This window comes from Carcharodon carcharias, chromosome 6, assembly GCF_017639515.1.
Source record: "Carcharodon carcharias isolate sCarCar2 chromosome 6, sCarCar2.pri, whole genome shotgun sequence".
Lineage (NCBI taxonomy): Eukaryota > Metazoa > Chordata > Chondrichthyes > Lamniformes > Lamnidae > Carcharodon > Carcharodon carcharias.
In genome coordinates, this window is record NC_054472.1 from 73,896,976 (window position 1) to 73,923,006 (window position 26,031).

At 40.4% G+C, this 26,031-nt stretch overlaps 1 protein-coding gene across 2 annotated transcripts in view; it reads left to right on the forward strand.

Moving 5' to 3' along the window:
- Positions 1 to 26,031, forward strand: part of LOC121279263 (adenosine deaminase-like) — a 48,388-nt gene that overhangs the window by 5,308 nt on the left and 17,049 nt on the right. For both annotated transcript variants that reach the window (XM_041190361.1, XM_041190362.1), the window contains exons 4-8: positions 5,440 to 5,562; positions 10,190 to 10,333; positions 15,143 to 15,258; positions 17,993 to 18,117; positions 20,056 to 20,127. In XM_041190361.1, coding sequence (XP_041046295.1) covers positions 5,440 to 5,562; positions 10,190 to 10,333; positions 15,143 to 15,258; positions 17,993 to 18,117; positions 20,056 to 20,127 — 580 coding nt within the window. The remainder of the gene's footprint in view (positions 1 to 5,439; positions 5,563 to 10,189; positions 10,334 to 15,142; positions 15,259 to 17,992; positions 18,118 to 20,055; positions 20,128 to 26,031) is intronic.

Below are 26,031 nucleotides of genomic sequence, written 5' to 3' on the forward strand. Positions count from 1 at the left end.
ATAAAACCATTTAGTAATAAAACATGAAATTGGCTAACTTTTAACGAAAGATTTTCTACTCTAACTGTTAATTGCTGAATGTGTAAATCTGTTCCCCATAGGATTTTATATGTTAAATAATCAGCAGGATGAAATGTCCTATTCCTGTCATGTTGGTTCCCTGTCTGTGGAACTGCTTGCAGCCACTTCCATCTCCCACTTCCCTAATATCAATATTGTCTCTTTCAATATTGGTATGTCTCAATGTTAAACTGTAATATCAGCAATATTTCTTCCCAATGTACTGACACTGTACCCATCTGATTACTTACAACAGCGTTGGGGGTGGGCGGGTGGGTGGGGAGGGGGGGGGTGGTGTGGGGAGGATGGTGGCAGTCTGCTGTGTCAGCAACAAAGTTGAAAATTGACCCCATAGTGCCTTTCCTCCATTTTGTTTATTTCCAAATTGAAACAACAGATGATGTTCAATTTTGGTCGTCCAATTGCCATCCATGTCCTGCTGATAGAAATTTACCATTTCTTATGGGGGGAAGACAGATGGACAGACAAGAAGAAGGGAGACAGAAGGCTATTAGACAATTACAGATCATCAAATTCAAAGTTTTCAGGTGCATGAGATCAGTCAAGTTCAACACAGAAGTCTCAGCTTGGATTATGTGCTTCAAGTCTCAAGTCTCTGGAGTAGGACTTCAGGCCACAACCTCTTGATTAAGTCAAAAGTGTTACCATTGAGTCAAGGTTGACAGTAAAGAAAGAAAGACTGAGATTTTGGCAGGACCAAAAATTTCCACCCAATGTCAACAGACTTTTGGCCGCTCTCCAAATTTTCCGGTCCTGCCCACGATGAATTCCGCCACTGGCGGAACCGTAAATTCCCACCCAAAGACAAAACGCTGGAAACACACAGACAGCAGCTGTAGAAAAAGGAAAGAAATTGTAACCTTTCATGCCTAAAAATAATTGGGTAGAAAAGTTAGCTAACAGGTGGATGGACAGTTGGAAATCTTCAAATCTGAGGCAGATAACATTCAGTAGATAAATAAGGAGGTTCAAACTAATTTGAGACTTAAAAGGGCAGCAGGATATGATAAAATTATGGTTCAAAATGTTAATGTTATAAGAAATGTTGAAAGCAGGATCTGGATGTCTTACTACATGAATCACAAAAAGTTAGTATGCAGGTATAGCAAGTAATTAGGACTGCTAACATAATGTTGGCCTTAATTGCAAGGGCAATGGAAGATAAAAGTAGGGAAGTTTTACTGCAGCTGTACAGGGCATTGATGAGACCACATGACCACATCTGGAATACCGTATGCAGTTTTGGTCTCCTTATTTGAAAAAAAAGATGTAATTGCATTAGCAGCAGTTCAGAGAAGGTTCACCTGACTCATTCCTGGAATGAGGGACTTGACTTATGAAGGAACGTTGAGCCTATATCCATTGGAGTTTAGAAGAATAAGAGGTAGTCTTATTGAAACCTATGAGATCCTGAGGAGATTTGATAGGGTAGATACTAGGAGGATGTTTCCACTTGTGGGAGAGATTGGGACCAGGAGACACAGTTTAAGATTAAGAGGTCTACCATTTAAGACAGAGATGCAGGGAATTTTTTTGTCTCAAAAGGTCCTTAGTATGTGGAATTCTCCTCCCCAGAAAGCAGTGGAGGTTGGATCATTTAATTTATTCAAGGCAGAGTTAGACAGATTTTTGATAGACAAGGAAGTCAAGACTTATGAGGGGGCAGTCGGCAAAGTGGAGTTGAGACCACAACCAGCCCATCTGTGATCTTATTGAATGGTGGATATATGTTCATATGTAGTGGAGAAGTGAAAAAGGACATTGGAAGGTCTAAAATGGGTTATGAAAAACAGTTTTGCAGAGATCAGAAAGGGAAATATTAATGGAAGTTAGACATATAAAAAGTATAGGTAGAGAGGATAGAATCAATCAGTTATGAAAGGCAGACTAATTAAAGGTATGACCTTGATATTAACACCACACAACAGGCAGAAGAGGATCATGGAAATTAAAAATGGAAAAATGCAGAATGCAACTCAGTCTCACTGTGTACAATCAGGAACTGGTTTCTAAGCATGCGAGTGTGCTGCTGTATTGAGGCAGGACACTCAATTAACATATTTAAATCAGGCCTTCACAATTCACTAGGGAACCTTTTTCAAATTTACAATTACCACGCAGGTTTTCCCAAGACTCGGGAAACCTGACAATAGAAATGAGGTGGGAACTGTCGACCCAAGAAAGAAAGTCCCTTTTACGACATTCCACGTGGACAAGCATGTACAAGAGAAGGACGCTCTCAAAGAAGCCTTCACCCTTCCCTGCCGTGATCGCAGACTTTCCTCCACCCAAAGCACTGACGTCTTCTCCATGCTGTGATCATGGCTGACCACCACCCACTCTCTGGCCTTCCCTCTTCTCAACTGATGGGGCCCATCCACAAGAACCCTCAGCTGCAGTCTTTTGCCATTGGTTTTCCATTCTGGCTGCGGGTCACTTTGGTGGAAATGGAAGACAAAATTATAATGACATCCTGACATTTAATTCGGGAGGACATCTCCACCTCTGGCCTTGATGCGTTCCCACCTTCCTATAAATATCAGAGTCATTATATTGGAAATGAGAACATGGGTGTCCAGTAGGGAATATGAAACACTTATAAGAAGTAACTGTAGAAAATAAATTGGCTTTAGGGAAAATGCTGGATTTACAAATATGACGTTTGTAAGATTGTTATGTTTTGGGACTGTCTATTTAACTTAGAATAAAATAGAGGAATGAAAGGGGTCATGTGACTTGTTCTGAATTCTACCTGACAACAAGCCTGGGTGGCTTGGTTGCTTTGGGGACAGTGAGGCCCAGATTGATTTACTGGGAAAAAGATACAAGATTTTCACATCTGTGGGCAAGGGCATCTGTGATGACTCTGGATAGACAGTTAGTCTCCAAGTCTCATAGGGATGTGTGAGGAATGTCAGGTTTTTGAAAATAGTTATACTTTAAACTGTCCATTTAATTTCACAATATAATGGAGTTGAGGATCTTGTTCCCATGGAGATGAGGTTTGAGAGGGAAAGAGCTCATTGCATGCCATGGTAATATCGGCTTACGGGGTTTTTAAGATATCCTTAAACCTCTCAGACAGGGTTAGTCTAAAGGAATGTGAGAGAGAGGGCTGAGAGATAGAGGTAGCCAGTCTCTATTATTCATTATGCTGAATGTGGGTGGGAGCTTGTGTTTGGATTGAGGAGCCCCAAGTTCATGAGGATTTAAACAAGGCTGGAAGATTCCCCCACCTTTGACTAGAGGGCGGGATCTCCAGGGTAACCATCACTCTGAAAGTCAGTTCAGGGATCAGAAGTTACCTGGCTGGAAAAGAAAAAAGAAAGCGAATCATCAGAAGCTGAGAATAGCTTCGGATTGGTCCCTGGAGAATGAAGTGTCCACTTAAGGGACAGAGTAAAGTATAACCATGCAGGGGGATTTTTGCTCATTTTAAATGTTAAATGGAGAAACTTTTCTGCAGTTTAGAATGTAGGTTGCCTACAGATATAGTGGTTAGTCAAAGTAGTATTTTGTTTGTTACAGTAAAAGTCTTAAAAGTTGAAATCTTATTGTGTGATTCTCTCAGTCTGTCACTGGAATTCAAGTTTTTTTTAAGTAATCGGTCTCCACAGAGATCGTTACAATAGTCAAACGCAAAATGGATAAGCCACTGGATCCTGATAAGATGCATCTATGTTAAAATCATTCAGAAAACATATTAAAGAGGATCTGGCTCCTTAAATACATAACTTGTGCCCTGGAACTGTGTAGCATGCAATACGTTTGTTGAAAAAGGGATAGACAGATACATCAAGAAACTACAGTCATGTTAGTTGCATGCCAGTTGTGAGCAAGTTTTTTGATATTTTGAGATAATATTAGGGCATATTTGAAAATGCATGGTTGATCAAGGAAGGTCAGCAAGTCATAATTGATAGATTTAAGAACTTTTTTTGAAGGAATTTCTAATTGGATGGGTAAAGGAACTAACATAGAGGTAGTATATATGGATTTTCAGCAAGCATTCAGTAAGATAGTACATATGGATTTTCAGAGAACATTCAGTAAGATGTCTCACAAGATGCTTGTTAGAAAACATTAGGCATATGTTATAAAAAGAATTGTAGTAGCAAGAACTGGAAGTTCCCTGCTTGAACAGGAAGCCAAGATGGTAAATGGATATTGATTAGACTGGAGAAGGCTTAGAAGTGGTGTATCCCAAGGATCGCTACTGAGTCCACTTTAGTTTTCAGGACATACGAATGATTGTGTTTTCAATCTTGAGACTTTCTCATGACACAAAAGGGGGCTTGTCTGTTGGTGAGGAGGAATGTAAGTGCCTTAAAGATAGGCAGGTTGTTGGAATGGACAGACGGTTGGCAGATTCTATTTAATGTGGGTAAGTATGAGGTAGTACATTTTAGGCCGAAAATCAAAGAATGTGAATATGCACTCAGTTGAAAGACAGTGAAAAATATGGTTAAACAGATAACTCTAGGAATTTGCATTGAAAGTATGGGTGCAGGTAGAAAAAGGCTATTAGAAAGCCAACTGAATTTAGGTTTCATGAATAGGAACATAGAATGCTAAAATAAGTGACAACATTGTACAAAGGAATGATGAAGCTGTAGCTGGAATTTTGGGTGCTTTGATGTGGAAAGGATATTAAAGTCAAAGAGAATATTCAGCATCCTTTCACCAAATGATGCAAAGCGCATGAAACAGTATAAGGAGAGGCTTGAGATACTGGGACTCTTTCCACTGACATGGAGAAGGCTAAGAGGGGATTTAATATAGATGTTCATAATAGTGAAGAGGTTTACCGGAATGAATAAGATAATTTGGAGAATTAGTAAGGGGATTTGTCAATTTAAAATTATTACTCAGAATGAGAAGGGAGGTACGGAATGCTTCAATACAGGGAATGGTTGAATTCAATATTCTTGTTCTCAACAAAAAATCCATCAATGATCTTGCCACATTGCCTGTCTGAAATCTCATTCAGTCCGACATCCTTTCCTTAGGACTCCCTTCCTCTAACTCCAGCCTTCTATCTTTTCCTCCTTTCACCTTCTTCATTGTTGGCCAAGTGTTCAGTTGTCACAGTCCAAAACTTTGGAACTCCCAAGATCCTCCAACTTTTTACTCCTGATATTTTTAAAAACCTCCAAGACCCACCTCTATGACCAGGTTTTTAGTTATCCCATCTAACTTTTTTCTTGTTGGCCTGGTATTGTTTTCCTTATGTCTGTGCATTATCTTGGGATATTGTTTATATTTAAGATGCTACAAATGTACAAATTGTTGAATTTTATAGAAACCCAGTACTTTTTGTTTATAAAATTGTATTTTATAGCATTACCTTTACTTTAGGAAAAGGAAAATCCAAATTCCAACAGAAAATGAAGGTGAGCTCCGCAGTCTTGTAACCTGCAACAGACCATCATCGCTTACAGAGGTTTTGTCAAAGTTCAGTTACTATATGCCTGTAATTGCGTAAGTATATTCTCATTTTTTATTTTTCTGTGCTTTGAATCTTCCAAATTCTGATATAAAGAAACTAAAAATGATTGGTCTCTGTTCTCTAGAAATGTATAACTGCCACCTTGAAATTGTTGCCTGTTTGCTGTAGATTCGTTTTAGGGTTAATTTATATTATGTTGTTATGAAATTGAATTCAGTCCACAAGGTTTTAATTTCCAGAAAGGCACAAGCTTCCTAGGATGTTAACTCCAACTATTTTCCAGTAGGATCTCATTTTAACAATTGAAGATTAGCACAACCCCAGAAGCAAACAAAACAGCAGTAAAGTGGCATAGTAACATTCAGTGTATAATTATTATTGTCTATTATAAATCAACATATAATATATTATATAAATATGGAAATCTGTGATGAAAATCCCAGCCCTCAGTATGGGGAAGGTGGCTTGTGTCTCGAAGTATGTTCCATTTCACTTCTGCACCCTGTGTGGGAATGCCAGAGAGCGCCTGTTCAATCGAGTTGAAGAACTGTTGGTTTTTACCAGGGTAGGCAATATGGCTAATGTTGATATGAGGACAGTGTTTCTGCTTCGAATGAAAAATCTTCAAGGGTTGCATTCGGGGAGTGATCTGTATCACAGTCAGCGCTGTGGTAGCTGTGTGTGTTGAAAATGCTCCTCAGAGAGTCGTGTCTGATGATGGTCAGATAGGGTTGTATTAATGTCCTGATCTTGGATGTCTCCATGTTACCTTGTGGCTTGGTTTGTTCTGAAAGAAGGTGTTAGTTGCACAAAGCTCGTGGTAGCAGCAAAACTTAACTAGTCTCTGTCCAAACTCATTTACCTTTCTCAGGCCAAGATGTCTGACTCAGGTGGGCAATGCCTCACTTTTGTGTTGAAATCCCTCGGTAGGTAAAGATGTTCTAATTTAGGGATTCTGCTGAAAACACTGCCAAGCTCCTCACAGAACTGGTCTTTCACCTGTAGTGGAGCACAGCATTGGAGTGTAGATACTCAAGGGGTTAACTGGCCCTGTTTGAGATGCAGATGGAGAGAACATGTTCTGAGCCATATGTTTGGTTTCTAACATTGACAATGAGGGAACAGTGACCCAATTCCATTGCAGGATGATTTTAGGTGCGTACTATTAGTAACAAAATTGCCAGCTCAGCTTTTGTGTATGATTTCAGTTTTATTCCATTCAGTACCCAGAGGAAATCCAATTTCACTATCACTCAGGAAAGTTGTGTAGAAAATCTATGGAGCGCAGGAAGTGTGGTGACATTGCTTACAGTTCTGTATTGTATGTCATTATGACAAAGATGACACCCAATCTCCTTGTCTTTTAAATAGTTTATAGTTTCAGCCTTGGTGAAAGGGAACATTTTCTATTTGTCATCACCTTTCAGATAAGATGTTAAACCAGGTTACTCTCTCAAATTTACATAAAAGATTACATGGCACTCTTTTGAAGAAATGTGGGAAGTAAGGGTTTCTCCCAATGCCCTGGGCCTGGATTCTACAGGGCACAGTGTTCCCTGCCCCCGACTGAAAAATCAGTTGTCAGCCCGCCCACTTGACACCCGGCTGCCCTGAAGTGATATTACACTAGGAGCAGCCTTAATTCAGTGGCACCCATCTGGGAGGACCAACCACCTTAGAGAGCTGCTAGCCAATCTGGCTGGCAGCTCTGTCGTTCCAGCAGTGCCAGAATTGAGCAGTGGCCATTGCTGGGACTACAGGCAATCCCCAGGGAAGAAGTCTAATGGAGCCCTGATGGGTCTAGCTGGCAGAACCACGTGAGGCAGGGAGGAGCCGAGGGCTGGGTTTGAGATGCCAGGAGAAGGATTAAAAGAGGGGGGATACAGTCTTGGGGGTGGTGGGGAGGGGGGCGGTGGGTACATCCCAGGCCCTTCGTGTCTGGTCTGGTGGAGTCTGGCTTGGTGGGGTTCTTGATTTTTGCAGCTTTTGATTTTTTTTCTAAGTAGGGAGTGTTAACTTGTGTGCCAGCTGGGCATTGTACTGAGGTGTGGTTCTGCAGATTGTGGCTGCCTCTGGTGTCTTGCCAGGCTGGTGGCTCATATGTGGGTTTGGATAATCAGTGGTGGCTCGTCGGCTGTGAGGGGAGTGGGAGCTGGCTCCGGGGCGCCTGGTTCCCTCTGGGGAAGACATTTTCAGAGAGGGTTGCCGGATTGTCGTCTGTTTTATTTTCTCTTGTGTATGGGTTTTCTATCCTAGCACAGACATTGACGCAATTCTACCATCTTAACTAGAGGATATAACTACATAGATCAAAAAAGGGAGACGAATCAGTTCATTTAATTTTTACATCATAAATATTACATTAACAGAGATAAGTATAAACAGTTTATATTTCTCATTGAGAGAGAATTAATAATGTGTTTTGGAATTGTTAGCAATGTGTTCCATGGGTGGAGGGCGGTGGTGGATGGGTGCTGCTGTGTTGTTTCCTCCCACAGATAGCGAGCTATTGGTGCTGGATGTTTGGGTTTGTGCATGGGCCACTGGTTGGGCTGGGTGCTGGGGGTGTCTGTGGTTTGTGGATCTGTGGACTGGTGTGGGGCATGGTCTGTGTGCAGGTCAACGTTCTTTGTTGGGAAAGGGTCAGGGGCCCTTGACGGTTTGGCTTCTGCCGGTTCAGGCATTGGGGGCTGGGAGCCTTCCTTCTCTGCTGTAAACTTTAAAACTTATTTTATGATTGACTAAAGAGAGATTGGAGAGATGGGGGATAAAGAGACATGAGGATAGAAAAGGTTATATCTGTTGAAAGTACGTCCTTTTAAATTAACACTGCTAATTTCCCTGTGAAACTTCTAGCAACAAAAAGTCATGAGGCAGCATGTAAGGGGACAGCCAGATTGCTGAAAAACAGTCACATTGCTGAGCTGTTTGGAAGAAAAAAAATTGCTGCTGTGACAGTACAAGGGGATGGGAAGTTAAAGTGATTTTAGTTCTCGCAACACTATTTGCTGTTTCTGTGACCCCAGTTGGGGTCGTGACGCACCAATTTGGCAACTGCTGGTCCAGTATGCAAAACAGAATTCTGTTTATCATATGCTAGATTAGTTTAAGGTAATGGAGATTTGCCTCCCAGAGATATTCAGGCCTATAATGTGGCCCCCACACCATAATGGATGTATGTTTAGATTGACAGTGTGATGAGCCAGTCCTCAACACAGAGTAGCAGTGACTTTTTTTCTCTCTGCATGGAAAACTGTGGAGCAGGAGGAGGTGGGAGAGAAGGTTACAAAAGAATTGAAGCTGCAAAGTCCTTCAAATAGTAAATTAGATAATTGACCAATTAATTTGTTTTTGATATTGTTGATTGAGGGAGGAATGTTGATCAGTACAATGGAAATATTCTCTGCGCTTAATAATGGCATCTTTTACATCCCTCCCAACCTGGCTGATGGGGCTTGTGTTCAATGGCTCAGACGACAGAAGAATTAGTGATGGTGCAGCACCGCAGGAATGTGCCTAAGTCCTGGAGTGGTGTTTGAACATTTTGATATGGCATCTACCAACTGAGACAAGTCGATGTAATGCTGTTGTTTTGATTTGTTGTTTTAATTTGACACTTTCCAATAATTGCAGGGAGTTCTTCGTTCTTCTAATGTGCTGGTCAGCATTCTTTTCATAATTAACCGCATTGAATATAGATTGACTGATAGTCTATCATATTTACTGCTTGCAAGATCATGTGAGGCATTTACTTTTATAACACTTCAGAAGTAATTAATTTGGTGTCAAACGCTTTGCAGCATCTTGGATTTGATAGGATACTGTATAATATTTTCTTCTTCATTCCTTCCACCCTTCCTGCAACCATGATTAAACATGATATCAATTAGCTATACTTCAAAAAGCCCTTTGCAGTTAGTTAACTACTTTTTAAAGATCTAATTCTTATAAAGTTGATTCGGTGTATATATATATTTCAAATATCACACCAATATGATGAGCTAGTTCCCTAAAATTTTCAATGCTGGGAACTTTCTCAGGGATTTTCTTGACATCCACTGTAACTACAGTGGCAATGTTGTGGAACTCTCCAAAATCATGTATACAATGTTTACATTGTTTTTGCAAGGTTTCCCCGATGCTTTTGCACAATTTATAGCAAACAAATGGGAAAATCCCAGAATAAATTCATTCCGATAATGTTTAGTTTGAATTAACTCCATTCAATACTTGTGAAAGCACAGGAATTTGTGAACACAAAGACATCCTATGCGCATATATTGAGCAGTATTTTAATCATTCAAGTTAAGGGATTTTAGTGAATCTTCTATTAGTCTTCTATTAATGATGCATACTACAAAATGTGTCACTTTTGCAAGGTAATACAGCAAAAATAAAATACTGCAAATGCTGGAAATCTGAAATAAAAACTGAAATGCTAGAAATATTCACCAGACCAGGCAGCACCTATGGAGAGAAAAACAAAGTTAACATTTCAAGTTATCATCAATCTGAAATATTAACTAAGTTTTTCTCAGTGTTGTACTAGTGGAGTTATTTTGCAGCTTCAGCTAAATTGTAACTGTGATAACAATTTGACTTTACAGATGTTCAAAATATTAATCATTGTAAATGACATTTCATTTTCTAATTCCCCAGAGGTGACCGAGAAGCTATTCAGCAAATAGCTTATGAACTTGTGGAGGATAAAGCAAAAGAAGGAGTTGTATACCTTGAAGCGAGGTACAGTCCACACTACCTGGCAAACTGTAATGTTCACCCTATTCCATGGGGGCAAACAGAGTAAGTTGACTCAACTAAAATCTGAGGTTACTGTAAGTTTTTTTTATTAGAAATAAATATTTTTTCTTATTTTCCCGTAGTATAATAAAAACATTGGAAAAGGATATAGGTATGATTATTCACTGATATCCAATAGAAAACAGTTAACAAGGCAAATCCAGTACTAAGATGTCTCTTAGGACATTCGATTAGGACATTTCTCTGTGGAGAGAGGAACAAAATTAACATTTCAAGGTGGTGAACTTTCATCAGAACTGAAAAAGTTAGAGATGAAACAGGTTTTAAGCAAATCCAGAGGGTGGAGAAAGGCATTGGGGTTGGATGGGTGGTGGAGGAAACAGCAAAAGAGAAGACCTGTAAGAAATTGTGAGGCTAGTAGGATTAAATGACAAAAGGGATGTTGGCCCACGGCAAAAGGAGATGCTAATGAAACAGTAAAAGAAACGGAAGCTGGGTCCACAGGAAGGGTTACTAGGAATAACAAAATCATTGCCAACAGCTGCTGTTCTCAGTTGGGGAATAAAGGAAGATAAATCTGAATCACTGGTATGAAATGTGATATTGTCTGAAGCATGATGGGAAGTCAAGTGTAGTCAAGGTTGAAGTCAGACTCAGTTGGGGTCATGTGAACATACAAACATAAGAAGCAGGAGCAGAAGTAGGCCATTCAGCCCCTTGAGCCTGCTCTGCCATTCATCAAGACCATGGCTGATCTGTTTTTGTTTCAAATTCCGCATTCCCATCTATCCCCGATAACCTAAGATTCTTGTTAGGCAAGGGAATCAATCTACCTTCACTCAAACATATTTAGTGGACCCATCTTCACCGCCTTCTGAGGCGGAGAGTTCCAAAGTCGAACAATCCTCTGAGAGAAAAAATTCTCTTCATCTCTGTCTTAAAAGGGCATCTCCTAATTTTAAAACAGTGTCCCCTAGTTCTGGACTCACCCAAATGAGGAAACAACCTTTCCATGTCCACCTTGTCGATACCATTCAGGAGGTTATGTACTTCAGTCAAGTCACCCCTCGCTCTTCTAAACTCCAATGGAAACATGGAAACAAGCCCAGTCTGTCTAACCTTTCCTCATAAGATAACCCGCTCATTCCACATATCAATCTAGTAAACCTCATCTGGGGGAGGTGATGACATAGTGGTATTTTCACTGGACTAGTATTCCAGGGTAACGCTCTGGGTTTGAATCTTGCAGATGGTGAAATTTGAATTCAATTTTAAAAAATCCGGGAAAAAGAATCTGTCGATTACCATGAAACCATTGCTGATGTTCGTAAAAGCTGGTTCACTAATGTCCTTTGGGGAAGAAATCTGACGTCCTTACCTGATCTGGCCCACATGTGACTCCAATGTGGTTCACTCTTAAATGTCCCCTGAACAAGAGCAATTAGGGATGGATAATAAATGCTAGCCTAGCCAGAGATGCGCACACCCCATGAGCGAATAAAAAAAAAACTGCCTCCATCACATTTACATCCTTCCTTAAATAAGGAGACCAAAATTGCACACAATATTCAGGTTTTGGTCTCACCAATGCCCTGTATAACTGAAGCATAATATCCTTACTTTTATGTTCAATTCCTCTCGTAATAAAGAATAGCATTCCATTAGCCTTCCTAATTACTTGCTGTAACTTTTGTTACTCATGTACCAGAACACCTAGATCCCTCTGCACCTCGAAATTCTGCAGCCATATTCCGTTTAAGTAATACTCTGCTTTTTTATTCTTCCTGCCAAGTGAATAACTTCACATTTTCCTGTATTATACTCCATCTGCCATGTTTTTGCCCACTCATTCAACTTGTCTGCATCTGTCTGCAAACTCCTTATGATCGCTTCACAACTTACTTTCAAATTTAGCTATCATTGATGAAAATTATAAAAAGTTGAGGCACCAGCACAAAATCCAGCAGGACTCCACTCATCACATCCTGCCAATCAAAAAAAGATCCATTTGTGCGTATTCTCTGTTTTTTGCCAGCCAGCCAATCTTCTATCCATACTAATATGTTACCCCCTAAACCATGAGCTTTTATTTTCTGCAATAACCTTTGATGTGGCACTTTATCCAATGCCTTATGGAAATCCAAGTACAGCAATCCACAGGTTTCCCTTTATCCAAGCACATGTTACTCCTTCAAAGAACTCCAATAAATTTGTTAAACGTGATTTTCCTTGCACAAAACCATGCCAGATCTTCCCGATTACCTTGAGTTTCTACTAAGTGCACAGCTTTAACCTCTTAATTGATTGATTCTAACACCTTCCCCATGACAGACGTCAAGCTAACTGGCCTTTAGTTTCCTGTTTTCTGCCTCCCTCCCTTCTTGAATAGAGGAGTTATATTTGCTACTTTCCAGCCTGATGGAACCTTTCCAGAATCTAGGGAATTTTGGAAAATTAACACCAATGCATCTACTACCTCATTCGCCACCTCTTTTAAGACCCTAGGATGAAGTCCATCAGGACCCAGAGACTTGTCAGCCCGCAGCTCCATCAGTTTGTTCAGTGTGGTTCCCTAGTGATTGTAATTTCACCAAGATCCCCCCTCCCTTCCACCTCCTGGTTTACAGCTACTACTGGAAAGTTTTTTGTATCTTATTTTGGTGAAAACAGAAGCAAAATATTTGTTCATTTCATCCGTTGACCACTGAGTTCAACAATTTCAGATCACAACCACCATTCAGACAGCAACTGTTGATAAATATTCTGTTTTTCTGTTTTCTAGTTTACACCACCTCTAGACCCAGCTTTGTTTTTTTAACTTGTCCCATTACCATCTTTTCTTGCCTTGCACCTTCATCACTTTTGTCATTTAATCTCTTCTGCCTTCCACCCTATCAAAAACCTTTTTTTGTTCTTTTCCTCCTGTCCCACTGTCATTGCCTCTATACTTACTTAAAACTTCATATCTCTATTTCCAGTTTTGATGAAGGGTATTGACCTGAAATGTTAGCTTTATTTACCTCTCCACAGATGCTGCCAAATTTGCTGAGTACCTCCAGAGTTTTCAGTTTTTAATCTAATCTGTGTATATCATTGGGGAAGCTAAAGCTGTTGTGCAGCAGATACAGTCATTCCTGTGCCTCAGGCACTTGAGACGTAGCAACTGAGGGTACCACACCCTCTCTAATGGTGTTCCTATGTATGCTAATATTGTTCCTATATACAAAAAGGGAGGTAGAACAAAACCTGGGAACTACAGACCAGTCACAATAACAGGAAAGATACTGGAATTTATGTGAACATACGAATTAAAAGCAGGAGTAGGCCACTCTGCCCCTTGAGCATGCTCTGCTATTCAGTAAGATCATGGCTGATCTGGTTGCAACTTGCCACTTACCCCCAATAACATTTCACCCCCTTGTTTATCAAGAATCTATCTATTCAAAGACTCTGCTTCCACTGCCTTTTGAGGAAGGGAGAAAAAAAATCCTCCCCATGCTAAAAGAAATGATAGAATAGCATCTAGAGACAGAAAATATAATACTGAAGTAGTCAGCATAGATTCTGATAGACTAAGTCATGCTTAACGCTTAACTAACCTGATAAATTCTTTGAAGAGGTAATGGAAAGAGTAAACCAGGGTAATGCGCTTGAATTTTCGAAAGGGTTTCAATAAGGTATCACATGGTAAGCTATAGGGCATGTGGCGTCAAAGTACAAATAGCTGAATGGATAGCAAAGTGACTAAAAAAATGGAAAACAGAGAGCAGCGATATAGAGAAGTCATTCGGATTGGAAGAAGGTAGAAAGTGGTGTTCCACAATTATCAGTGCTGGGACCGCTATTCAGAATTCACATCAATGATTTGGATTTAGGAATAAGTAACACAATATCAAAATGTGCAGGTGTTACCAAACTTGGGGGTATAGCTAACACTGAGGAAAAATGCAACATAATATAAAATAGTATCAGAATACTTGTAGACTGGAGAATTAAGTGACAAATGAACTTTAACATAGATAAATATAAGGTGATGCACTTTGCTAGAAAAAACTGAAATGTCACTTATATCTTAGAAAATAAGAAACTGAATGGAGCAGGAGGTATCCAAAGGTCATTAAAAGCAATGTCACAGGTCACCAAGGCAGTTAGAAATGCTAACAAAGGACTGGAATTTTTCCTAGGGGTATTGATTTCAAAAGTATTGAAGTTAGATTAAACTTGTATAGTACTGTGGTCAGGCTGCAGTTAGAATACTGTGCTTTGGTTCCATAAGTAGGACATAAAAGCTCTGGAGGAAGTGCAGAAAAAGATTCACAGGGATGGTACCAGAACTGAGAGTTTACATCTATTAGGGAAGATTACAGGCTGAGGCCTTTTTCAAAAGAAAGGTGAAGACTTCGAGGTGGCCTGAGAGTTTTTTTAAGATTATGAATGGGCTGGACAGCGTAGTTGTGGACCGGCTGTTTCCACTTATGGGAGAATCCCAAACTAGGGGCCATAAATACATACAGATACTAAGAAATCTAATAGGGAAATAAATCTAACAGGAGAAATTTCTTTACTCGGTGATTAGAATAGACAGATAAGCTGAAAGACTGAGATAAGGTAGGTGACATGGGAGGAGACTCATGTGAATTGTAAGCACCAGCACAGATTGGTTGTTTCTGTGCTGTATATTTTATGTAACCATACTGGGAGATCGACCGGAATCAGAGTTTCGCTTCAAGGCATCAAAGGTCGGCCTTACCACAATGCAAAAAATATTTTGAAAATGTAAGTTACTTTTTTAAGCTGTAAAAAGTTTATTTTTAATCATCTGTAATTTGAATATTGTATTTTGCTTTGTAGAGGTGATATAAGTCCAGATGAAGTTGTTAATCTTGTTAATCAGGGCTTTCGGAGAGGTCAGTGTGACTTTGGCATCAAAGTGAGATCAATTCTCTGTTGCATACGCCACATGCAAGGTAATTTTCTCTTTTACAATTATCTTTTCAGATAGCAACAGTGTTTTTGGGATATTTTATAATTCATGTTTCCAACGTGCGTTGTAATTAACAAAAGAAACTCAAATTTAGATTTTTTTTATTGCTTATCACATACTTCCTCAGGAGTTTGCCCAATTGTGATTGTGGAATTGGTTGGGAATTCGCCTTCGATAATTGTTGAAGTATAACAATAAAGTTGGGTAGCAGTTGATAAGTATTTCACCTGTTTCTTCAGCATAAAATAGGAGCAACACCAACAAATTTAGCAGTGGGATAGATTGCACCCAATCTACGTGTGCATTCAGGCTACTGCTAAATTTGTCTAGCAAATCTTTCAGCCAGCCATTCAGGGGGTTGGGGGCGCAGGGTGGGGGGGCATTGAAACACAGTATGAAGGCATCATGACCAATGATACAAAATCAAGCATTATTCACTGTATGTGATTACAGACCAGAAATCGTTCAAATTGTATTGCCCCTTCATGTTATACAACAAAGCAGGATTTTGATGGGGACAGTGAGGACAATGTTTGTACAGTCAATTGCACCTGGGGCAACCCAGCCATGTGGGCAAACCCAAGGACTCTATCCTCCTGATCAACAGCCTGCATTGGGAAGCCGCTGTATTACTATCTCCTTGCTAACAGGCTACCTGCCACCTGTTTGATGGCCATATAGGCAGCAAAGTGACTGACTGCTGATGTCGCCTGTGACAGGCTGAAATGAGCCTGAGGGTGAGGATCATATTATCCTTCACACCCACAGACACTGCTGTGGTGTCCTGGTGTTTGGCTCCAATTCCTGCTATAACAGATGACAGTCAGTGACTGCCTGCTGAAATGTGGCCTCCTCACACACTGATGCTTCATCAGCTATTACATTCTGTTCCAGAAAATTTGGATTATGAAAGGCTTCCTTTTCCCTCTTCTTCAAGATTCCGCAGTTCTGAGCTTTCATTCGTGCTACTGCTGTTCCCACTGGTGCAACAGCCTCAATGACCGTTCCATTGACATCCCTATTTTCCCAGTACTCAGCCAATGTAGCTGCAACCAACTGCAGTGCAAAAATCTTCCCAAACTCAGGTAATGCAGCCAAATCTAAAAATCGTCAGCAGCCCAAAAAGGGCTATTCCAAAATTTTTCACCTTCGTGTCTCCTTTTTTTCAGCAATACTCAAGTTCTTTACTACCAGACAACTATTCTTGAGTAGTGGAGCTACACTCATCCAGGCAAGAGGAGCATATTCCATTGTGCTCCAGATTTGTGTCTTGTAGTTGGTAGAAAGGGTTTTGTGGGGCAACATTTCAGCAGGCAGTCACTGACTGAGGTGGGAGGAGGTTAGGAGATGAAGTTACTTACTTCACAGTTTCCAGCCCCTGACCTTATCTTGTAGATGCAGTATTTATGTGGCTGGTTTAGTTGCATTTTTGGTCAGTGATAATACTCAGGATGTTGACTGTGGCAGAATTCAGCGATGGCAATGCTATTGACTGTCGAGGGAAAATGGTTAAATTATCTTTTGTTGTAGATGGTCATTGCCTGGCTCTTGTGTGGCATGAATGTTACTTGCCACTTATCAGGTCCTGCCTAAATATTGCCTGGGTCATGTTGCTCATGGGCACAGACTGCTTCATTATTTGAGGAGCTGCAAAATGGAATTGAACACTGCAATCATCATTTTTTGTTGAAGTGAAGGTTATTAATGAGGAAATTGAAAATGGCTGTGCCTGGGAGATACTACCCTGAGGAACTCTTGCAGTGATGTCCTAGGGCTGAGATGATTGGTCTGCAAGAGCACAGCCACCTTCCTTTGTGCTAGGTATCACTACAGCCTATGGTAGATAGTTGTCCACTCATTCCTATTAGCTTCAGTTTAGCCAGGGCTCCTCTGTGCCACACCGTGCTGACTTGATGCCAAGGGTAGTCACACTAGTTTCACCTCTGGATCAGCTCTTTTGTCTGTTTCGATCAAGTCTGTATTGAGACAACGACATCCTCCATCATTTTGTTGATGATTGAGATTAGATGTCAGTTAAATGCCAGTATTGTAGCTATACTGGAACAGCTTGACTAATGCTGCAACCAGTTCTGTAGTACAAGTCTTGAGTACTATTGTCAGAATGTTGTTAGGACCCATATCCTTTGCTGTATCCGGTGCAATCAGCTGTTTCTTGATATCACGTGGAATGAAGTGAACTGCCTGAAGACTGGCATCTATGATGTTGGGAGCCTCAGGAGGAGGAGGCTGAGATGGATCATCCACTTGGTGCTCTAAAGATGGTTTCAAACACTTCAGCCTTATTTTTTGCACTTGCATGCTGAGTTTCAACATCACTGAGGATAGGAATGTTCATGGAGCCTTCTTCTCCCATTAGTTGTTTAATTGTTTATTTTCCTGAGTGTTTCTGCCATGTTTTGCTGGGCGCGCATAAGAATAATTGAATCAAATGCTTCCAGGCAACAGTTTCCCTAAAGGATCCTATACAAGTTCAGGATCCCTATTTATTTAGTCTAAGGAAGCCAGTATTCATTTCAGGCAGTAACCATGGATACATAAGGAGTGCCTTGACCAGTACAGGCCAGCTGCATTTCATGCACCTGGCATGGGGTGATCCACTGTGAAATTGGTATGTTATATGCCTATTTAACACTCCAAAAACTGGAATAGGAATAGTTAGTTGCATAGAACTTACATTTATCCTTCTGGCTCTCCAGCATGGTCTCCTGAAATCGTTGAGCTTTGTAAGAAGTATCGAAATGATGGCGTAGTGGGAATTGACCTAGCTGGAGATGAATTAATGGACACTGAATCCTATCCAGGCCATGTACAAGCTTATGAGGTAGGATATCTATACAAATTTTATATTGCAGAATTCTGAATTCCAATTTCCTTAATTACCAAACATAATGCTCCTTTCTTAACTTCATTTATAATTGTGTGAATTTATGCTTATTTCAGCCACTAACAGTTCTATTTCATGTGCAAAAATAGAGAGAGTGACACAACATACAATTTGTACATTACACTTTTCTTCCTCTACAAAAATAGAGAAGAATAATAATAAATGCATCCTGAGGAACCCTATAAATGAGAATAGTTGAAGAAATTATTGACTTTCTAATAATTTGATACTTACATTTGTGGCAATTACACACAGGTGGTTGCTCCTTAATTAACATTGAGGAATATCTTCATTAGTGGGTTCCTTTTGCCATTATCCTGACAGGGCAAACTGAATGTGGTGAAAATAAATTCTTTACAACCAAGCCTATGGTCCTGATGTTTACCAGGAGGCAGGGAGGGTGCAGGTGAGACATCTATGGTGCTTATCCAATTCCCTATTGAAAGCCATTATTAAAACTGTCTCCACTACTGTTTCAGACAGTACATTCCAGATCGCAACCACTCACTACTTAAAAAAAGCTTTTCCTTATGTGGCTTTTGAACTAATCAGCATTAAACCTGTGACCTCTAGTTCTTGAGCCTTTCACCAATGGGAATGTCTATTTCTATCAATAAGAGCACTAGCCAGGCAAAGGCACATGGAAGGCAGGCACAAAGGGAAAGTACAAGTGTGATTGGTTGAAATATGTAAGCAGTTACTTTAATTTAGAAATTTGGTTTGGGATGTTTATATTGTGTTGGCTTTTATTTCTGCACTATGACCACGTAGACCTTGTCACTCAGTAACAGGGGGAATGTAAAGTGTGAGACTGTTGGTGAATGTAAAATTGGGTTTGCATTTACTGGAATCCCAGTTGATTAGTCACTCGTAAACAGCCAGGCCATAAGGGACTTGTCTACGTTGCTTCCACCATTCATCCTATTCTCTCCTCATCTCCTGCTGGTCAGCTGGTTGCCATCTAGCTGGTGGCAAGGGCTATTTCATCATGATGGTGAAATTGTCCAGCATGCAACAGACCACCACAAATCTTGACATGCTTTTTGTCGAGTTATAGGGCTCCTCCATGGCTGTCCAGACAGCAGAAGCATTGGCTGGGATTTTCCAGCTCTGCTGTAGCGGAACCCACCGTAGGGAATGCGGCAGGCCAGCCAAAAGCCCATTGACTTTTGGCAGGACCGGAATACCCCAGCGGCAGGCGGAGGTGGAAAATCCCAGCCATTGTTTCAGCACAGTAATGATCTTCTCTATCACGTTTCTTATGGCAGCTTGGTTTTCGTTTTACGCATGCCCCCCACATGTGTGGGTTGTGCACTGAAGTCATGAGCCATGTTGTCAAAGCACAGCCCTTTTCACCCAGTAGCCACCTTTCGGTTTGTCGTGGTGGCTGAAATGCAGATGGCACATAAGACTGCCACAGAAAGAGGACACCATGATTGCTGCTGCCAGGATACTGGGCATACCAGCTGCACATTGGGAGTGGAATCCCTATCAGTTGAGTATTTCTCAAAATTGACACATGGGGCTGGATTTTATGGCTCCCCGTTGGCGTATTTGAAGATGCGAACTTGTAAAATAAAACGAGTGACCTTCTCAAAGCCTTCCAGCCCATCCCTGACCTGTCTCCCATATTACAGTGGGCAAGGAAGGTGTCAAGCAGCCTCCACATAAAATCCAGTCCATGGTGTCTGCAAAGTGACATGCATGCAGTCAGTGGTACTATACCAACTGAGACTGTCTGAGCTCATGAATGAAGATGTACTGGGTGGGCACCAGTGCCTGTGAGCCCAGTCCAAGCATAAATCAGTACCATCAGGGCAGGAAAAATGTAATATGAAAAGATATAATTTTGTGTGATTTTTGATCTCCCTCCAGATGGCTGTGAAATGTGGTATCCACCGTACTGTTCATGCTGGGGAAGTTGGGCCTCCAAAAGTAGTGCGTGAGGTAAAGTAGTTGACAAGAGTTGTATTTCTTGGTCAAGGTGATCAGAAGAAGAAAATGATTGACGTCTGGACCTCCATTTCCCAAGCTTTCCTGGATCATCCCTTGCCACCACCCCAGCTACTGCCTCTATGCCTCCCCATTAATCTTGGGACCCAGAACTTTCTATTGGAGTTAGCTGCTTGACTCCTAAATGTAACTCAATTGAATGTGAGTGGGAAATTAGCCCAGGAATGGCCCTGTTGGCTTCTTCCACAAAAATAATGAGATGTATAAAAAAAAATCCATTGGATATGACAGGCATTTTTCAAAGGAAATACAGTTGCCAGGAATGCATTTCCAGAGGAAACCAGCCACACTGTAGCAAATGTCCAGCACAAGCCAAATACAATTGATAGAGGCAAAAATCTCACTTGGTGCTTGTAGAAAAAGAGAAATCATCTGTGAATCTAAAGCTTGGGAAACTTGGCCGTTGGCAGGTTGCCCTGCCGAAGTTAAATTCTGCCAAAATAGAAATCCCAGTCAGAATCTGAATCCATCACTTTGGAGGTGCTAGCGTATTCATGAAGCCCAGTCCATCCATCTACAGCCCATTTATACTCCAGACTGTTTCATGAGCAGGAAGATAAAAAGAAACAATGACCCTTCTTTGTATTTAGGGGTCTGCAACACTGGTGTTCTCAGACTTTATCTTCCAATATATCCCTGGGCCATTGGACCCTTCTCCACTTTGTCAAATTTTCCATGCTTCCCTCCTCCTCCACTGTTTTTTATAATACTTTATACCTTCTTTGGGCCACAAATAAAACTTGTATTTATTTTCTTCCTTTTGTCAGACCATTATCCCCTCTGTCATTTAATCATCTCCTCCACCTAATCACAAACTAATTCTGCTTCCACCCACTCCATTTTCCATAGCTCTGTTCCTCTTTAAAAGCTGTCTACTTCTGACCAAAACCCATTGACCTGAAATGCTAACCTTACCTTCCTCTCTCCACAGATGCTATCTGACCTCCTGAACATTTCCTGTGTTTTCTGTATTCGGACCCATCTTCTCTCTTGCCTGGCTTCCTACAACTATCCCTCCTTCTCGGCATCTTTTGTATTGTTTCCCCCTCCTCAGGTTTCTGCTGCTGCCCTTGTAAAATCTGTTTGAAATAAATTGGAATTTAAAAATCTGTGGATATACAGTCTTTGCTCTAAAGCCTTTATTTCTATTTTCTTCCAATATGACAAAAGGTTGAAACTTGACCAAAGATGTGCAAAATAAAAATTTATGAGGCAAGGGGCAGGTGGTGGGCGGGCAGCAGCAATACGTTTGTGGAGGACACCAGAAAGGATGGGTTTGGTTATATATTTTTCATGACATTGTACCTTCTTTATGCTTGCAAAAGAGGATTGAGTTGTATAATGCACACATCCTCAATGAAAGTTGGATAGTCTTAAAGTATGGAACTGGCTCGCATGTCTGACTTCCAGTTAGTAAGTGAGTGTGTGAGTGAAAGGAAAGGGGAGGACTGAAGGTGGCTGAGGGTAACCTACAAAATGGAAAACCAAATTACAACTTTTCAACTTGGAGATTGGATTTCAAATTAAAATTGTATCCAAGAGGGGATAAATATGTAATTAAGAACAATCTCATTGTTTACTTATGCTTTCCCTAGAATTTACACTAATTTGTGCAGTTAGAAGAATACAGGTGTTATAAAATCACAAAGGTGTCAAAGACAAGTACAGAGAGAGACCATTCAGCCCATCATGCTCATGTTTCCATTAGAAACTTAAGAGCTCTCTCATTACAGCATCTGACTGTCTTCACCATCCTACCCAGAAGACCATTTATTAATTATACTTCATGTGAAGAAGTGTTTCCTGACGTCAGTCCTGAGCTTGCTTTTTCCCAGTTGGTACTTATTATCCCTTGTCTTGCAACTGAGCTTTAAGTTAAAATAACGCTCTGGATTAACCTCTTCTATTCCACAGGGTACATAAGGTACCTGTATAAGACTCCTTCTCATTTACCTCATTTTGAGATCAGAGAGTCCAAGTTATTATTACTTTTCCTCAACCCTCTGAACCTAGTGGCCCTACTTTATAACATTTCCAGGGCTTGGATGTTTCCATAGTGCCTCAGTGACAAAAGCTGAATACAAATGTGTTATGCAGCCTGACCAGAATACTAGAGAGCTTCTGCAAATTACTTCAGATTTATAAGGCTAATTCTGCTACTGAGAACTCAGCATTCTAGTTGTTTTGTTGATTGCTGCTCTGCAGTGACTGAGCATCTTCAGTGTTGAACCTGCTGTCTCTCTCATTTGCCATTGAACCCCTCTTCCTAAGGCAGTTTGACTTTATTTATTATTCTTTCTTCTAATGGGGAAAACCTTGCATTTATGTGTATTTTATTTCAGCTGCAATATTTCCGCATGTAAATTCAGGTATGGAATTACAAAAATGACATATTTTGTCTGATACTTCTGCTCCTCCCTCTCCCATCTACTCCATCAGGCTTTTATCATCTTTGGAATTTGACTAATTTATTTTTTTACTCCTGAATAGAGATTATTAGTAGTAAGGGGCCCAGTATCCATCCCTGGGGCAGTCCATTCATTACATTCCTCCTCCCCAACATCTCTCTGCCCTTAATTAACATCCACTACTTGCCTTTTTTTCATGTAATTCCTTACACACCTGTGACTTTTTTCTGATGTTCAATGTCTCAAACTTTCATGGTAGCCTTTCACATGGAATTTTTTTGGAGGTTTTATGGGCTCAATGTTTATTGCTCTAGTGCTACCTTCCTCTGCGGCATTCCAGCAGGAAAAAGGCACACATGTTGGTATCCCCAAGTGAATGGTTGTGAATTGGTGCTAACCTGACATTGCACAGCCCAAACACTGATGCGATGCTAGGATATCTAATTTCAACCATGTAGGTACAGGCAAATTATTCATCCATCACTGCAAATGACAAGAGCCAAGATCCAAGGTGAACCCTGCACTAGCTTTCCTTAAAGGACCAGTCCTCAAAAATGTAAATTGGTCAGGCAGGTTTTACTGATTCCCAAACTGTCCTTGCTTCCATTTAGTAAGTTATTTTCATATAGGTTCCCCTTAGTTTTGTTCTTATTTAGTCACTATCTTAAATTGATGGCTAGTACTGTGACATTAGAATTCCCTTATCATTCATAACTCTAAGCCATAGGAGAATAAATTGCCCAAATTAGTAATATTCAATAAATTTTTGTATTGGAATAAACAACACTTGTAACTGTTAAACAGTGTAAAAGATGTCATACTTTTCATAACTGCACAGTTACAGCTCATACTTGGATTCTACAAATACACCATAATTACGCTCACACTTTATTGTAAACATATCTGCAGGACTACTTGATATGGAGCTTCCTTTTGTCAAAAAAAAATAAAGTAAATTACACAGTTCACCTTGTTCTCAGTAACATTGGGAAAGCTAAAAATTATCACCATAGATGAGGCCTTATTATGTTACTGGTTACAAAATGCTTAAAATAATGTAAAAATTGAAAATGTCTATCATGCAAAGTATTCATATTGTAATGTTACTGGTTACAAAATGCTTAAAATAATGTAAAAATTGAAAATGTCTATCATGCAAAGTATTCATATTGTAATGTCAGAGTAATTTATAGGCTTACACTTTAACAAGAAAAATTATCTTCAATAATTCGTAATTTGAGTCAGAGTAAGCCAGTGGACCATGAAGGGGTCAGGTGGGGGAAAATGGTTCCATTAAGACATGATAAATAAGAAGTTTAGATATAATCTATTTACCGCCAAGAATCTGTTGTAAGAAAGAACTTGCATGTATGTATTGCCTCATTTTGTCTCCAATTGATGTCTCAAACTGCTTCCCTTACAATAATTATTTTGAAGTGCTGTCGCTGCTGTTACATTGGCAAATACACTAACCATGCTGTGCACGGCCATGCCTTATATACAACTACTAGATGACCCGTTTTCGGCAGTGTTAGCCAGAGAAACAATGACGTGAGATAAGTCAGTGCAAAAGTTGTGTTTTGAAAATATTCCCATTTCTACAAATGGACCACCCTCTTCAATTCCAAAATACCAAGCTGCAGAGCTTGAAAACTTCTCCAGTTGTTAAAACAATTTATAACAAAAAAAAGTGGCCCAGACTTTGCAGTAGTAAGGATGGTGAAATGGTCAGCTTTTGCCATTATTACTCCTCTGAAACTGAAAGCAACTTTTGGGGTCCACCATGAGCAGTAAAAGCAGAAATCCAGATGTTGCAGTCAGTGATTCTGTGTTTCTCCAAAGGGTGAGCTGAAATCAATTAGAAATCATTGAACTGATGAGAACTTCCACTTTTATCTGGGATGAGAGGGTTGTCCTATGAGGAGAGATTGAGGAAAATGAACCAATGCTCTGAAATTTAGAGGAATGAGGGCTGATCCCTTTGAAACTTAAGAGTGTAATAAGCTTGTCAGGGTAGATTCTAGGGGCAGCATTTTCCGGTCAGCGAGTGGGGGCGGGGCCCACTCGTCGACGCGTAAAATGACGCGGGGTGACATCGGGCAGGCGTCACTCTGCATCACTTAGATTTTCAGTTCGGCAGGAACTGTCAACGGCCTATTATGCCATTAAAAAAACTAATTATTTAACTTAATGGGCCTGCCCCTCCAACCTTAAGGTTGGCGGACAGGCGAGGAGGCCAGGCTGCCTTCGGAGAATGCATGAAACCACATCCACGGGCAGGATGAGGTTTCATGTAGGATTTAAAATTTCACGAATATTTTTAATAAAAGTAATGGACATGTCCTATCTCATGTGACAGTTTCACGAGGGCACATGTTCTTAAATTTTTGCCGTCTTTAGGTTTTTAAAAGTAACACTGATCTCCATGAGGCAGCACTTTGCCTCAGGGAGATCTGTGCGCTCTTTCGCGCACATGCACGAAAGAGCGCACTCCCAGCTCAAGGAATCTCCCCCCGCCCGCACAGGGAGCACACAGCACTTCTGGGTGGACATCACGCTGGGTGGGCCTTAATTGGCCCACCCACGTAAAATGGCAGTGCGCCTCCAACCAGGGGCGCTGATCGGGAACCTACCCACTTCCGCACAACCTCCCCGATGGGGGGAAAATGCTGCACGAGGAGACTGTTTCCCCTGGCTGATGAGTCTAGAAATAGGGGGCATAGCCTAAGGATAATAGTTCAGCCATTTAGAACTGAGATGATGAGAAATTTCTTTATTCAGAAGTTAGTTAATCATTGGGATTCTCAATAGCAGAGGACCGTGGATGTTCAGTATATTCAAGGATAAAATTAGTACATTTTTGGACTCTAAGGAAATCGAGGGATATATGGATCAGGTGGAAAAGTGAAGTCCAAGATTAGCCTTGATCTTACTGAATGGTGGAGCAGGCTCCAGAGGCTGTTTGGCTTATTCCTGCTGCTATTATGTATGCTATGTTCTTAGGTAAGTCATTAGTCTTATGTAAAAAAAAAACCTTAAACTTTACACCTTGTTGAATGAGGTGTAACTGGGTTTTTAATGGTGAACTATGTTCATAATCACTGCTTAAAAACCTTTCTGACCTTGAAAAACTATTTTAATATTTCTGAAATAATGATCATTTCCATATTTTAAATATCATATTCTTTAAAATTAATTTATTATATTTCACCTTAATCCTATGTGCAATTTTTATTTCTCTCTGTTAAATTATATTAAAGATGGAAGGATAGTCAGTTCTTTTAAATTCTCTGGTTTGCTGTCTGTGAGAATTCTTCAATGTGATCAGCACCTGCTTGATAACATCACTGTTGCTGGATGTCTGGAAGTTCACTTGACTTGGCGCCAGTTTGAAATTAAAATCAGGGGTGATGAAATCCATGACACAGAG